At 39.2% G+C, this 14,455-nt stretch overlaps 1 protein-coding gene across 2 annotated transcripts in view; it reads left to right on the forward strand.

Moving 5' to 3' along the window:
• prkd1 (protein kinase D1) overlaps window positions 1–13,861 on the forward strand; it is a 36,151-nt gene extending 22,290 nt beyond the window's left edge. The window contains exons 15-21 of one of the 2 annotated variants that reach the window (XM_044142667.1): window positions 1,467–1,573; window positions 3,394–3,555; window positions 4,389–4,487; window positions 5,166–5,326; window positions 5,466–5,572; window positions 7,909–7,994; window positions 9,098–13,860. In XM_044142667.1, the coding sequence (XP_043998602.1) occupies window positions 1,467–1,573; window positions 3,394–3,555; window positions 4,389–4,487; window positions 5,166–5,326; window positions 5,466–5,572; window positions 7,909–7,994; window positions 9,098–9,328 (953 nt within the window). In that variant the 3' untranslated portion in view covers window positions 9,329–13,860. Of the gene's footprint in view, window positions 1–1,466; window positions 1,574–3,393; window positions 3,556–4,388; window positions 4,488–5,165; window positions 5,327–5,465; window positions 5,573–7,908; window positions 7,995–9,097 lie in introns of both variants that reach the window. The other variant, XM_044142668.1, reaches the window with a different exon arrangement.
• Window positions 13,862–14,455: the final 594 nt, after the last annotated feature.

The raw sequence follows: 14,455 nt of genomic DNA on the forward strand, positions 1-14,455 counted from the left end.
TGTGATATCACAACAATGGGTGCATTATATGTCAGAATTTTGCATAAGTTATTGATAGCAATTGTCTGAATAACAACTGAACAACTGAATGTTTCATTTGCCTCATTGATTGATTATCATGAGACAAATTATAAATATCATTGGTAGACATGTTACCATGGTTCACATCAAACTCACACATCATGATACCAGATACGCCAGTTCTCACCCACACTTAGAAGCCCAAGGGGGGTTGCTGGCCTCTCATGTATTATTTGAAATTGTAAATATAAATTTAGGACACTGAGCATTGGGCTCTGATTATCTGATAATCATCAGGATGTAGGGAACATGATTGTACAATATATCTATTTAGACCGCACTGAACTTTGTGCACTTTCAGCGCAGCATGGACTGCCATGCTGTCCCAACTCTGTAATATTACAACACATAAAACATGCTCCATTTCTCAAGTGTTGCACCAACTGACATTGTAATAATTACTCCAAAATTGAAAAATATGTTTTGCTTCTTTTTGATTATTCTGGTCCAGAGATCTTGCTCAGTCAAGGTTTTTTACGTTGTGGCCATATTCTGAATTTAATTCCAAATTTCTTACCATAAGCATTCGACTGAACAATAAGGTTCAGTCTCTCAGTCTCGGTGGCAAACAAAAAAAAGATTTTGTAACATTACAACACTGGATCTTAGAGTGCTATAATATAAAATGCTAAATGAATTGTCCACCCCTGTGTTAAGTGTTGCCCATGTTGGGTGTTCATAGTGCTTAATGTGGGCAGGTTATTGGCACGAATTAGCTATTATCACAGTCTGTAGGCTAGACAGGTGACTAACCTACCCTGTTTAATGCCACCTACTCATGTAGTGAAATCTGATTTTATCCTTGATAGCAGGACAAAATTGTTTCCCTGGTAACATAAAAATGATTTAGAACTTTGATGTCACCTTTTGAAACAGGAGAAACAATTCACCTAACAAAGTCCTTTCCATGATCCGACAAACACTGAATTATTTTTTGTTTTTGTTTTTTTGGTTGTCTAACTAACTGTATCTGTTTGACCTGTAGAAACTAAAAGTGAAATGCCTAGAGCCCATGTTGTATATGACTGAACATTATCTCACCTTTAGAAATGTATGTGAGTATTTTCCTTAAACTATTATCATATGTTGATGTTAAATTTTTAAATATTTCATTCAACCATAAAGTTTGTTTTTGATTGGAAAAGAGACAGGCATCTCTCAAAAGATAATACAGCGATGTGAAACATTGTTTAGCCGATATTTCAATAAAGAGCTCATATCAATTACTTGCTGAGAATCCCTGAAGGTCTAAAACTAAAATCTCCTCTGGTGTCACTGTAACCTTCTCAAATATATGCTATATTTCTGCACTCCCAGTATTAGCCAACAAAAGTGCTTAATTTCTGTTTAAATGTTTCCAAACGTTATTGTTATGTTTGTTGTAGGTAAACATCGGAAGTCTGGTCGAGATGTTGCCATCAAAATAATTGATAAACTTCGATTCCCTACTAAGCAGGAGAGCCAGCTGCGCAATGAGGTGGCCATCCTGCAGGTAACCTCACAAACACATGATGGCTGTTCAGACCTGACACTAACATCTGCCCTGGTAAAATGTGGTCAAAATGTGTCTTCATTAGCTTTAGCGGTCTGGCGATATATAAAGAAGTAGCTCCTTCAATATCTTTGTGAAGGAAGGAGACTCGGTCAAACACAGCAACACCTGGCCTTTAGAGGAAAAAGAACAGAACATAAAGGTGATGGCAGCAATAACTGAGGATGATGCATAAATGGAAAGGAGTAAAAGAAACACCTGCATATCTTTTTCCTCCAATTTCTTCTCCTGTTTAGTTTATCAATAGTAAATAAAATGCTGGGTCCTTTATTTGACAGGTAAATATTTCAATTAAAACACACTCTTAAGATTTAAATCTTTCATTGGTCTCCCAGCAACCAGCAAATTCAAATTTATGTGCTTTATAAATAGCACATAAAGTTCCACTGTAACTATTGTGCATTTCTCCAAACTGGGAGCCCTGACCCAAAGAGCAGAAGATGCCAACCTACCATGACTTGTGTGGGAAGGGCCACAGCATGGTGCAGCATTTACTGACATGTGGTTCTTTTGTTGCAGTTGCATGATAAGATCTTTTTTGGTGAAACCAAAGAAGGCACAGGACCCACAGAGCAGGGTTGAGTGATATGGCTGAAAAACATATCATGATATAAGCATTTCATAAATACTGCCAAACTGGTGGTGGTGACTTCTCTTCTTTTATTCACACTTTCCTCCTAAGCTGTCTGTATTATGTGAACTCCACAGACTCCACACACGCTGCCCACTGCTACCTGAGGTCTGCCAATATTTCTCATTCTACATTTCTTCATTTCCCACAATCTGCAGGGAAACTAGCAGGCTTGATGAACTGGTTGGGCGTCTAGCTCTGTCTCCACCAGGGCAGCCACTGCACAACTGTTGGTGCTGCACAGACTGTGGCTGTCATGCTGTGTCTGCCACAGGATGCTTTGGCATGCTTTGTTAGCACAAACTCTCAACAAATGTTGAAAGTTTGTGCTGAACACCAGTTCAATGTGACTGCAGTTTCCTGCTGAGCAGCTTCCCTTACATGTCAGTGAGCACACGCAGTCTTAGAAACTTACTTTTGCATTTCTGGTGGACATCCACTTTGAAAACACATAGTCCACTAAGGAGTTAAACATGCTGAAGCATGACGGCACATCATGAAACTGGTAGTGCTCATGACACTCAGCAGGTTTTGCTAGCTTACCAAAGAGTGAGTTAGTTGATGCCAACCATTAGCTGGCAGTGAGAGGTTGAGCGATTAAAGCATTTCCTCTGCCTACATGCCCCAGAATGCTGTGGTTCTAGATCTGAGTTCAATGATATTGTCAACAATCTATCTGACATATTTTCCGTTGCTCAATATTGTTTTATAAACCAGCCCTACCATAGATCACAGCATCTGTCATCTAAAAATTGACGTTCAGTCAACTTTCTTTATGCGCTGCCGGTCAGTGTGAGCATGATGGGATCCTGTTATTGGCCTGTTCATCAGAATACTCGGCCCTGTTTCAAATTCAGACTTAGAGCATTGTGGATCAGCAGCCAATACAAACAAGACTAATTGCTGCATAAATCGCCAAAATGACTAGGAGCCAACAAAACGTTTCTATGGAAGTTTGGTGCGAGTTCCAAAAACCCAGGGCACTTTCCCATTCCATCATGCATTATTACTGTTTCATAAATATGTATGGTGAAGAAACTATTGGTATAAACTCTCATTGGAAGGTGAAACAGTGATGATTGTTAATGCCCAAGTGGAGATGAATCTAATTTGTCTTCTTTTCCGTCAGAGTTTGCACCACCCAGGCGTGGTCAACTTAGAGTGTATGTTTGAGACACCAGAGCGAGTGTTTGTGGTGATGGAGAAACTCCATGGAGACATGCTTGAGATGATCCTGTCCAGTGAGAAAGGTCGGTTACCAGAGAGAATCACCAAGTTCCTAGTCACACAGGTAATACTTTACTGTAATCAGCATTACCCATAGTCATGAGCTTATAGTTACTTAACTAAACTTTATGAAATAAAGACAGTCATTTCAACTTCAGTATTAGAAAATCCACAAATCAACAGGAGCATTTCTTGAGTATTTCCAATACAAACAGACCGAAGATGTGCTATGAGCCTTTCAGCCTGAAAGCAGCACAGACTCCACTGAGCTCTCTGAACCAATCGTTATTGATACAGGCGGTTCATGCAGCAAGGTGGAGCTAGCACACGTTGAAAGTGTTGAAATCTGTCTGTGGTGCACTGATGCTCACAGCCAATAGAGGCAGGTATCATAATGCTCCTGATAGAGCAAAAGGCAAACAGTCAGTGTGGAAACAGCTTTTCCACGACGCCCTCTCTGCTGTCTGCATTGTGCGCTGTCACAATGTCCTCCTCCTTTTTAGCTCCTGCAGATTTCTGGGGGAGTTTTGGCAACATTTGGTCTGAAAGCCACATTATCCTGACTAAGAATAAAAATGATTGATTATTTACAATAATCTGTCACACATTAGATTATTTGACTTTGTTTTCTCCATCAAGTTTATTTGGAACAGAAAAATGTTAGAAAGTCTGCCTTTTGTCAGTCGTCACACAACATATAAGCAGAGAAGATGTTCACAGTTAAAGCCTCTGTGGACAGGATTTCAGAATTTTATGGATACAATCTTCTTTGTGAATCCGATGCAAAAATAAAGCAAACAGAAAAGCCAGTTGAGATGGCTCTGGTTCTGGAGTTTCCTCAGAGTCTCCCAGCTGGTTCTTGTGATGTTCTTTCTCTGTGTTCTGTTTCTTCATCAGATCCTGGTGGCTCTGCGGCATCTCCACTTCAAGAACATCGTCCACTGTGATCTGAAGCCAGAAAATGTGCTTCTGGCTTCTGCAGACTCTTTTCCTCAGGTAATCTGTGTCCATATATGAGTACAAATTATGGCTGAGCTGCATTTAACTTTAACTAAATTAGCTATATTAAATACAGTTTTATAGTCTTAATATGAATGATGACATGGAAAATGCCTGAAGGCAACAATAAATAACACCAATCCACTATCTTTGTTTTACAAGTTTAGATATAGATGGTTCATAGCTATATAGTGTAGTCTAGTGTAGTCTTCTTGTTGTGGTTTGGCATTATTACTAATGCCAAACCATTAGGTATGGTCCCCATGTTTCCTGTGAAAGAAATCCTTCTTATTTAAAGGACTCATGAAAACAGAGGCATATATTGTAAAATGTTGAGAGGAAATGCTTCTTGTCCTCTTTTAACTGAATGTTTCTTTCACAATAGCTACACCGAATAACATCCTGCTAACATTTCTGAAAGTCTAAGAATTTTTTCTAAAACCAGGTCAGTGCCAGAAAACCAACCTCTTCATCAAGTTTGTATTTATTTATTTAAATAAATACTTTATGTGCATATGGAAACTAGTCCAGAAGCCCAGGCTTCATGTCATTCCACTGTGTTTGGGACAGAGACTGGGAAACACCCATTATGCCCAGTCACTTGCCAGCAGGGAAGGGAATTGCTGAGCAGTGTGGGTTTGTTGGACCACCCTCCTCTCATTTGTGCTGCTGCAGGTAAAACTTTGTGACTTTGGATTTGCTCGGATCATTGGTGAGAAGTCCTTCCGGCGCTCAGTGGTTGGCACACCAGCATACCTTGCTCCTGAAGTCCTGAGAAACAAAGGTTACAATCGTTCTCTGGATATGTGGTCGGTGGGAGTCATCATTTACGTCAGGTAGACTAGAAAAATAGAAAAATGACTCATGATCAATGGTCGAATTCATGTTTGGATAGAGAAAGATACATATCTACAGAAAGAATATATTTCTCATCATAACAATATTTTGCATTATAACTATATTGTATATCTGCAGTTTAAGTGGGACATTCCCTTTCAATGAAGATGAAGATATTAATGATCAAATCCAGAATGCTGCCTTCATGTACCCTCCACATCCGTGGAAGAAAGTCTCCCAGGAAGGTATGTGATTCTGCAGAACCTCTAGTGGTTTAGACTGGACGTCAGGTTCACCCTACCACAATTTATTTTCCATAAATTTTCAGTATAAAAAAAAAAAAAGGAAAGAAAAAGAAAACAAAACCTGAGCTCACTGGAACCAGGTCTGGAAGAAAGGTGACACAACATCAGAATAAAAGCTGAAGAATGTAACTTTTATAAAACATGTTTTTTACATATTTATTGAAACTGTCATGATATTATAACAGTTTGTTATGAGACAGATAATCTGTGAAAAGATGGATCTCCTTCACCTCACCTCTGACCTGCTATAGCAGTCTGAAGAAACTAACCATGCCCACCAAAAACAACCCATCAGAGCCAGTAGGAGGGGCTTAGCACTGTAAATCGCTCTCATCTACTCTAAATGTGTCAATGGAGGAGAAACAACTCATCATCACAGGAAAACCGTTTATCTGCCACCAACATGGGCTATGCTAACTAGTCTTAGCATTCACAACATGCTTTGCTAGCTGCAGGGCAGCAGAGAGCAAGTAGGGAAAGAGGAGAGCGGGATGAGCAGCTCCACACAGAGGGTGATTGGCAGCGCTACAACCTGCCTCCTGGCTCTGATTGGTTGTTTCTCTTAGCACTTGGAATACACAGAGGAGCTCAATTTTTTTCCACAGATTAACTGTCACGACAAAGTGACAGTTTCAACAAATATAACCAGTTGTTATAGCAACAAGCTAGCAGACTACCGAAAGAGAAAAAGAACTACAGTCATGTTCTTGGACATACTTTACAGCTAACTAATCCAGCCTCGGCCTGCTATTGTTCACCATGTCTGTAAAGTCTGCTGCAGCCTCTCCGGGCAGCTCGGTGACTCATGTCGATGTCTCTACATGTGTCCACGCTGTTTGTTAACTGAAGTTGTCAAGTTGACACTGAGACTGTTTTATCAGTGACTCACTCGCTCCTCAGCCAGAAACCCCGAGCACTTCTCCATCCTCCCCCTCATCCTGACAGAGTGACTTAAGGTGCTGCTTAGAAGTAAATGCAGGCAAAGCTGCTCCAGATTAAATGTCAGGAGAAAGTCTTCGAACAATAGATCTGCATGCCCAAATATCAGGTTAAAGAAAGACTCCTGCCCACACAACATTACAACTTATAGACGGAAATAAAAGAAGGTGAAAGTAAAACTTTTGTATAATTAAATGAAATAAAAGTTACCTGCATGCAGAGCCTATTAAATTAGTCAGGATTTCATTATGGGTATAAGTTTCAGCATTTACTCAATCTTTCGACTGTAAAAGACCTGCTAAAAAATCCGAAATAAATCATTTAACCATCAAATTCAAGAAGAAAACACTTTCAAAAAGTTTCTTGTCATAAATATAGAAACCTCAGAATAAAAGAAGAGTAATAATTATGAACAAATTGGCATTCAGTGATTTGGAGGCGACAGATAATCAGCTCTGAGCCTCCACTGTCGGATCTTTCCTCCCCGGAAACATTGGAGTCATCGTTGTTTCCTGAACAACAAGCCTCAATAAACATTGTTGCAGTCCTTCAGTAGAAGCAGCTCCATCTTCTTCATCGCTCCATCTGAGCTTCTTCCTCCAAATTGCAGATAAATCTCTCAAATCTGTGCCAAAATCCTCACAACTTTCTTGTGTATTGAGCCTTAGTTGTTTAAGGTTTGACTTACCCTGATTATGTCACAACATGGCACCGGCGTTTGACTCAGTTCCCACAGACAAAACAGCAACACTCTGCATTTATAGTATTCTGTGAGAAATATTTATTAAAAGCTTCTGTGTACACAGAAAGAAACCGCAGTAGTTGATCTTTTTAAATCATGTCGGTAATTTTATCGTATCAGTGACACTTTAAAACTGTCAGTATGTGATGACAGTATATGATGAGAAAGATAACTTATGAAAAAGGTCAAGCCCCCCCCCCCTCCCTGTAGTTCTACTGCCATCTTCAGGAATACACTGCTTCTGGTCAGGAACAACCAATCAGAGTCAGGAGGAGGGTGTTAGAGATGTCAATCAAGCTTGTGTATGCTCTATTATTATCTAAGTTCATTTTCTTTCTAAAGGGTTTCAATGCAAAGCAAAACATGTGAAACAGGAACTTTACAATCACTGGAAAACGTGCAAACAATTGTTCTCTTGCTCTGGATTTACCAATTCTTGATAATAAAGACTGAAGCTTGTTTGTCTTGCTTTGTAAATGAACTTCTTATTCGACACTGTGAAGGAAGGCACTTCAGCTGGAGACAGAAAAACAAAAAACTGACAACCCTCTTTACTTTCTTTACTGGTTCTGTTGTTTACTTCTCCTCCTTGCAGCAATCGACCTGATCAACAACCTCCTGCAGGTGAAGATGAGGAAGAGGTACAGTGTGGACAAGACTCTCAGTCACCCCTGGTTACAGGTAGGAAACACAGTGATCATTTAACAAAAAATAAAAAATGGATCGGGTTGTTATTGTTCTGTATTTTTCGTTACTGTGTGTTTATGGGTGAGTTTAATTATATGTATCATGCTATATTGTTTCAAATTGTCCAATTAAAAACTTCAAAACAAAATAGCCGAACTGTAAAATAAATGTTTCATCTTACCTTGGTCCTACACTGAGTTTACAACACACTAAGCAAAGCTTTTATGAAACAAATTTTTATAATAACATGTCCAGTTTTCAATGAACAGAAGAAGAGCTGCTCTGCTAACATGATCAACTAGTGGACAGTTTGTTTCTCTTTTACCTGCCGACCCATTTTCATAAGGATTGCAGAATTGTGTTAGTGTTTTCTTTATTTATTTCAATTTGATGTTTATAAAAAATTATGCAGTTGAGAATGTGATGTAATTTTTTTAGGTATGTTATAGAAAATTAGACCATTACGCTTTTACATGAAAACAGTTCATGTCATATTCAAAGTAAAACACCAGGAGGCAGTTTTAATAAGTATGTAAACATATTTTTTTGATAGAAGTCACATAGTATTTCTGCTACAAAGTGAAAACTCTGACTGCTTTAAAAAAGGGAGAAAAGACCAATGAGTCAGCTCATCTTGAACTGAGACCTCGTAACTAACAACCTCTTACCTAAAACCACAAAACAACATACCAGATAGCCCAGATAGTCTGGCAGGCCTGTTATGTGGTAGTTATGACTTTATTGTTGTGGTTTTTTTCCTTTGACATTCCAAAACATTTATTTCTAACTCACAAAGTGTAGAAATGACACTTTAAGCTGAACAACTTTATTTGTATGAAATGAACTCATCTTCCTCTCTAATATTAACAACAACAAAATAAAAACAGTGAGCAGACTCTATCCATTGAATGTTTACCGAAATTCTTCAGAGTGCATACTTCATCTTTCCGTCTCATCACATTCACTACTATTTCCTCTAATACACAAAAATATAGATTTTTTTTTTACACCCATTGATATTTTAATTGCACTATGACAAAAGATCAAATTAGTTTTAAATCATTTAATCTTAAGGTGTGTTTGTGATTTCTCTCTAGGATTATCAGATGTGGCTGGACCTGAGGACTTTAGAGGGTCGAATGAACGAGCGGTACATCACCCACGAGAGCGATGACCTTCGTTGGCTCCATCACGCTCAGCTCAGCGGCCTTGACTACCCCTCGAATGTCATGAATGGTCCTGTGAACGATGTTGATCCAGGGATGGAGCGCTACCATGAGCAGGAGGAGGAGCTGGAGACCCTCAGTGAGAGGGTCAGTGAACTCTGAGGACAGCGTCACAAAGTAACACAAACCAGAAAAAGGAAGTTTGAACTTTTTCTGGAGTATTGAACATTTACAAATATTTTTCAAGCAGGTATTACATTTCATTTCATTCAAATCGGCTTCTTTTCTGTGAAAACAGCTACAGGTTTACTAATCTGCACATTGGCGGTGTGCGCTGTCACCTCCAAGTTAAATGTTCCTGTTCCTGTTAAAACACTGACTGGAGGCTTTCTGTTTGCATGTCTTTCCAGTGGCTTTTCTCACAGGAAAATGCTAGGAATGCTTCTGCCTACATTCCTAAAACATACATGTTGCTCTTATTAGAGATGATAATTTTAAGCATTAGCATGCTTCTGTTTCTGGTTTCCCCCCATGGCTCATAAAAAGTTCAGGTTCCAATTAGCTGTGACCCTTTGAAGGAGTCAGCTCATTAGAATTGAAGGTCTCATGATTGGGTTTGAGTAAACTCAAAATAAAAATTATAAGTTATACATTCTTTATATCTTTCCAGTTAACAGTAACAGAGATGGAGAAATGAATAAGAAATAGGAAGTACTTGACCTCAAGCTTCTCAACATATCAGACTGAAAAACAAATCTCCCTTACAGATTTCTGTTTATTGTCACTCTTAAATGTTCTGTGAGCTATTTTTTATTTATTTTTTTGTTAACCCTCCTGTGGTCTTAAGATGCAACCCATCCTGCCATGATCTGAACATATTCAAGAACAGATCAAACATACTTATTGGTTTTTGGGGTTTTTTCCAGTCCAGGTTCCCAAACTATTTCTAAGGGCGCGTTCACACCAGTCCTGTTCAGTCCGCTTTAATCAAACTCCAGTCTTGTTTAGAAAGTCTGGTTCATTTGCGTAGGTGTGAATGCATAATAAAACTGATGCGGACCAAAAATGCAAACTCTATCGAAGCTTTGACTCAGTTGAAGGAAACTCTGGTGAGGTTTGAATGCATATGTGGATGTCGAAAGAAGCAGACAATAGCACATGGCATTCTGGGTAAAGACAACCAAAACAAACGCAAGTCTAGCGTTAAAGAGAAATACTACAAACACCAAAATCTGATGCCACTCCATTGTGGTTTACATTTCCTGAACAAGCACGTTGTGCTCAGTGTCTTCTTCATAAGATTTCCTTCAGTGGTTATTGGTGCAGCGCCACCACAGGCGAGGAGGTGAACAGGATTTTCAAAGGGTTTAGTTGGTTTGACACAGTGCAGTGTGAAAGCGAACCACACCAGCTGGAAATGGAACAAATGCACCAATTTTGGTCCCCAATCAAGTTTACCAGACTGCAGGTGTGAAAACACCCTAAGGCTTTGTGACTCCAGCGGACTACAGTCAGAGACAATATGCACAGAGAAAACACCTCCAAGAGCACCGCCAACTCATCCAGGAGATCTCTATCTCCCCGGGACAATATGCAATAACCTAATCAGGAGTTTTCAAAGTACAGGGGCACCAGTTGCCTGTTAGAGGGCAAATCGACAACCTCCAAATTCCCATCACCAATAACTACATTGTTGCTATTATTTCTGTTGCTATACTTGATGTTCCATTCATAGATGTTTTCACTACACTTTGGAAAGCCCTGATGTAAAGTATTACAGGTGTGACTAGTCTAGTTAATCCAGTATTACAACAATCCAGTGGACAGCAAGTCCAACTCTGAAAGACAACAAAACCAAAGAAATATTTTTCAGTGGCCATGTTAAAGATAAACAGCTAATACCAATTGTGAGACCGTTGCTCTCCCTCAGTCTGATGTGCTTGTTAAATCAGAGTACTTTTGTGTGGTCGTTCACATTTCCAAATATTATGTGATTTATCTGTGACCCCTGTGTGAACTGCAAAATGACCTGACAGTGTACAGCGTGCACAGTAGAGGGCCCAAGGTCATGCATGCAGTGAGCGTGCTCAGAGTTTTGCCATAAAGAAGAAGACATAGTCAGTGTAAGCTGAAGTAAACACGGATACTAATGGTGGAGCGTACCTTACAATCAACTGTGCACACACATCATTCAACCAGACATAAATCTATACACATATTTTGTTTCCAAACTCCACTGAAGTTTGTTTCACACTTCAGGTTGCAACAAAACACTACAAACCATCTTTACAGTGAAATACTTTTGTGTAACTGTTTGCTTTTTTTCATTCATCCATACCGCTTGCAGTGTGAGCCCAGCCATAGAGACAGTTTCAGTTTATGTAAACAATTTTAATTTGTCTTTTGTATAAAAGTCACATTCTGCAGCTTTAATCTCTGCTGTCACCAGCCTGCGTCAGTCAGAGTGTGTGACAGCACCACCATGGCTCATCACTGCCTTCCTGGAAATGTGTAAATTTAGCAATTTTGACCATGAAAATGTTTATTTATACATTCTAAGATCCATCAAGTTGACAAATTGATTTTCTTTGGTCATTTTTGGTGTCTTACATGTCATGATGTCATGATGTACTGCCTCAGCTGCCTCTCCAGACATGTGGACATCACATTTTCTTCATCTAAGAACAGAGAAAGTGACTTTAGCTGCTTTCATCTACAGTGCCTCTTTTTGAACTTTAACCTTACACATGCGTCATAGGAGTCAGTCTAAAAGCAGCATAACAGGCTACCTTCCCATTACTCTCTTATCATGCTTCAACAGATCTATATGATATGAATATGGTAGATGCAAAGGAACAAATCAACTGATTGTGCGCTCTAAGAGCAGAAAAACCTCTGAACTGACTTTAACTCTAGGTTATGTTGTTTCAGATTATTCTACAATGTAAAGCTGCTTTGAGGTTGAAGAAAACTTTAGTGTCTACCCTGACTGCACATCACTGAGTCACTGCTGTCTTTGTGCAGTTAATAGAGTTCACTGCAGACAATGTGAGATTAGATTTACATGACTGCTCCTGTGACCTGAAAGCAACCTGACTCTGTTTGGCACATACTTGCTGTCAGTCATCTGTTGGAAAAAATCTACAGAGCCCTCTGGTGGCTGGTGTGAAAAATTAAAACTGAACAAATGACTGAAGTTACTGTAAAGGAGGCCTTTTAACCAGTCGTGTCCTGACCAGAGCTTTGTGTTATTCAGATGTCAGAGTTAACACTCTAACACAAAATAATAATCACTCAGTTTCAATCAGTTTGAAATCAAAGGGCAAGATAAAATAAATGGACAAATGATATTTGTGAGATATTTGTGCTTCTGCCATCAGTATGAGGGCAGAAACATGGTTTAGAGAAGAAGAGCTTCATGTTTGCAATAGGCAGGACTGTTTTAAGTTCTTTGAAATTTATGGCAGAATTATTTATAGATTGAATAAACCACAGCAACTGGTATCAAAAGTTGCACTTTCTGGTTGACAGTTTGAAGAGTAAAAATTTATTTTCTTTAGTCTTTAGTCTTACACAGTATTTGTTTACCACTGATCGTAATTATTTCCACAGCTAAAGAGTAGCCAAAAATATTGTGCTAGAACAATCAATCTCCCTTCATTTTGGGTTCATGTGGCTGCATCAGGTGATTTGTAAAATATCAGTCAGTGTTCTTATCAGACTTCCCTCCAGGGTCTCAGGCTAACAATTTTAGCACATCTTCTGTGAGGGAAATAGGCACCAGGTACCCCCTTCTCCCCCCGCCCTCCCACCACTGTCCCACCAACCCCACCCCAACAACCCCGCAAGGATGGATGGATGGATGGATGGATGGATGGATGGATGGATGGATGGATGGATGGATGGATGGATGGATGGATGGATGGATGGATGGATGGATGGATGGATGGATGGATGGATCTTTGAGTTTTCAAGTAGAGTCCTAAACACTAGTTGCTCTGTAAATAATTGTTTGACAAAGTGTCTAAGGTCTACATTTCTGTTTTTCTTTTTCGTTTTTTTGCCAGTTGCTGTTTACTAGAGCTTATTAAAGTGCATGCTTGTTTGGTGAACTGATCAATCAATCTCGAAATGCCTTTATTCATAACTGTGAATTCATTTGCTGTTTGAAGAAATGCTCAGTGTCATACTTGTTTTTATGGTTATAAAACTCTTTTCATATCTGGGACTCAAATCCGTCCAGAGTGTACTCCACCCCTCTTCCTTATTCATACCCATCTCTTCCCAGGCAACAGGATGGATGGATGGATGGATGTTTTTCTGAACTGGAAAATAACAGTATTTACTCTTAACTCTTTCATTTCACATTAAAAAAAAGACAACACAACGACTATCATAAACTATGTTGACATGCTGCTTATAACTCTTAAAATGTGTTTGTGGAATGAGTGATAATTGAGCATTTTAAATGTTTGGGGTTTTTTAGCAGTTTGTTTTAATTTCGCTGCAACTTTTATCTTGAACTTCATTTATTTGTTTATGTCACAAAATTAAAATGATAACAAAGTTAATTGTGGTCAGGAGTGTATCTTTTTACATAAAGACACTCATAAACACCCCATTGCTACATAACTGTGTTGTCACATCTTTGCTAACCTGAACGTAGGAGTTCTGTCAGAGTAATCGTTCTCTTGCATTTTTATTCTGTTTCTGCTTTTTTTACACCTAAATGTTTTACTACCAGACAACGATAACTAAAGATAACAGAGACTTTACTCTGTAACTGTCCTGGTTTGAGGTTTGTTGTTGTCTGTGTGATATTTTCCTTTCCACTGAGCTGCAGCTTCCACCTCTGGGGGTTAAATCAAGCAGACTACACCTGCTGCACCCTCTCCCAGTCTCTGCTACCTCAGGTTTATTCCAAGTCCTCTGTGATTTAAAAAAAAATGTTTTCCCCTCAAATAACTACCTGTGTTTCCTCTATTTACGCCATGATCCATTCAAAGTCACCGATTTAAAAAAAGAAAAAAAAAACAGAGCAACCATTAGGAATACTAACAACAATATCCTCTCCTGGATGACTCGACGGTTCTTCACAGCAACACTTTTCCTCCTTCCTGTCAGCTCACCTGCACCGCCTGGCCACCCTCCATCACCCAGTGGATTCCTGCTAACTCCTCAGGAAAAGAGCAGGATGGTAAACGAACTGAACTTAAAGCACTTTCATCATCTAGAGATGTTCTACAGCCACTTTATTACTAAAGTTCTGCTAAGGTTGATTTTGTGTGT

The sequence above is a fragment of the Gambusia affinis genome, linkage group LG16, assembly GCF_019740435.1.
Source record: "Gambusia affinis linkage group LG16, SWU_Gaff_1.0, whole genome shotgun sequence".
Taxonomy (NCBI): Eukaryota; Metazoa; Chordata; class Actinopteri; order Cyprinodontiformes; family Poeciliidae; genus Gambusia; species Gambusia affinis.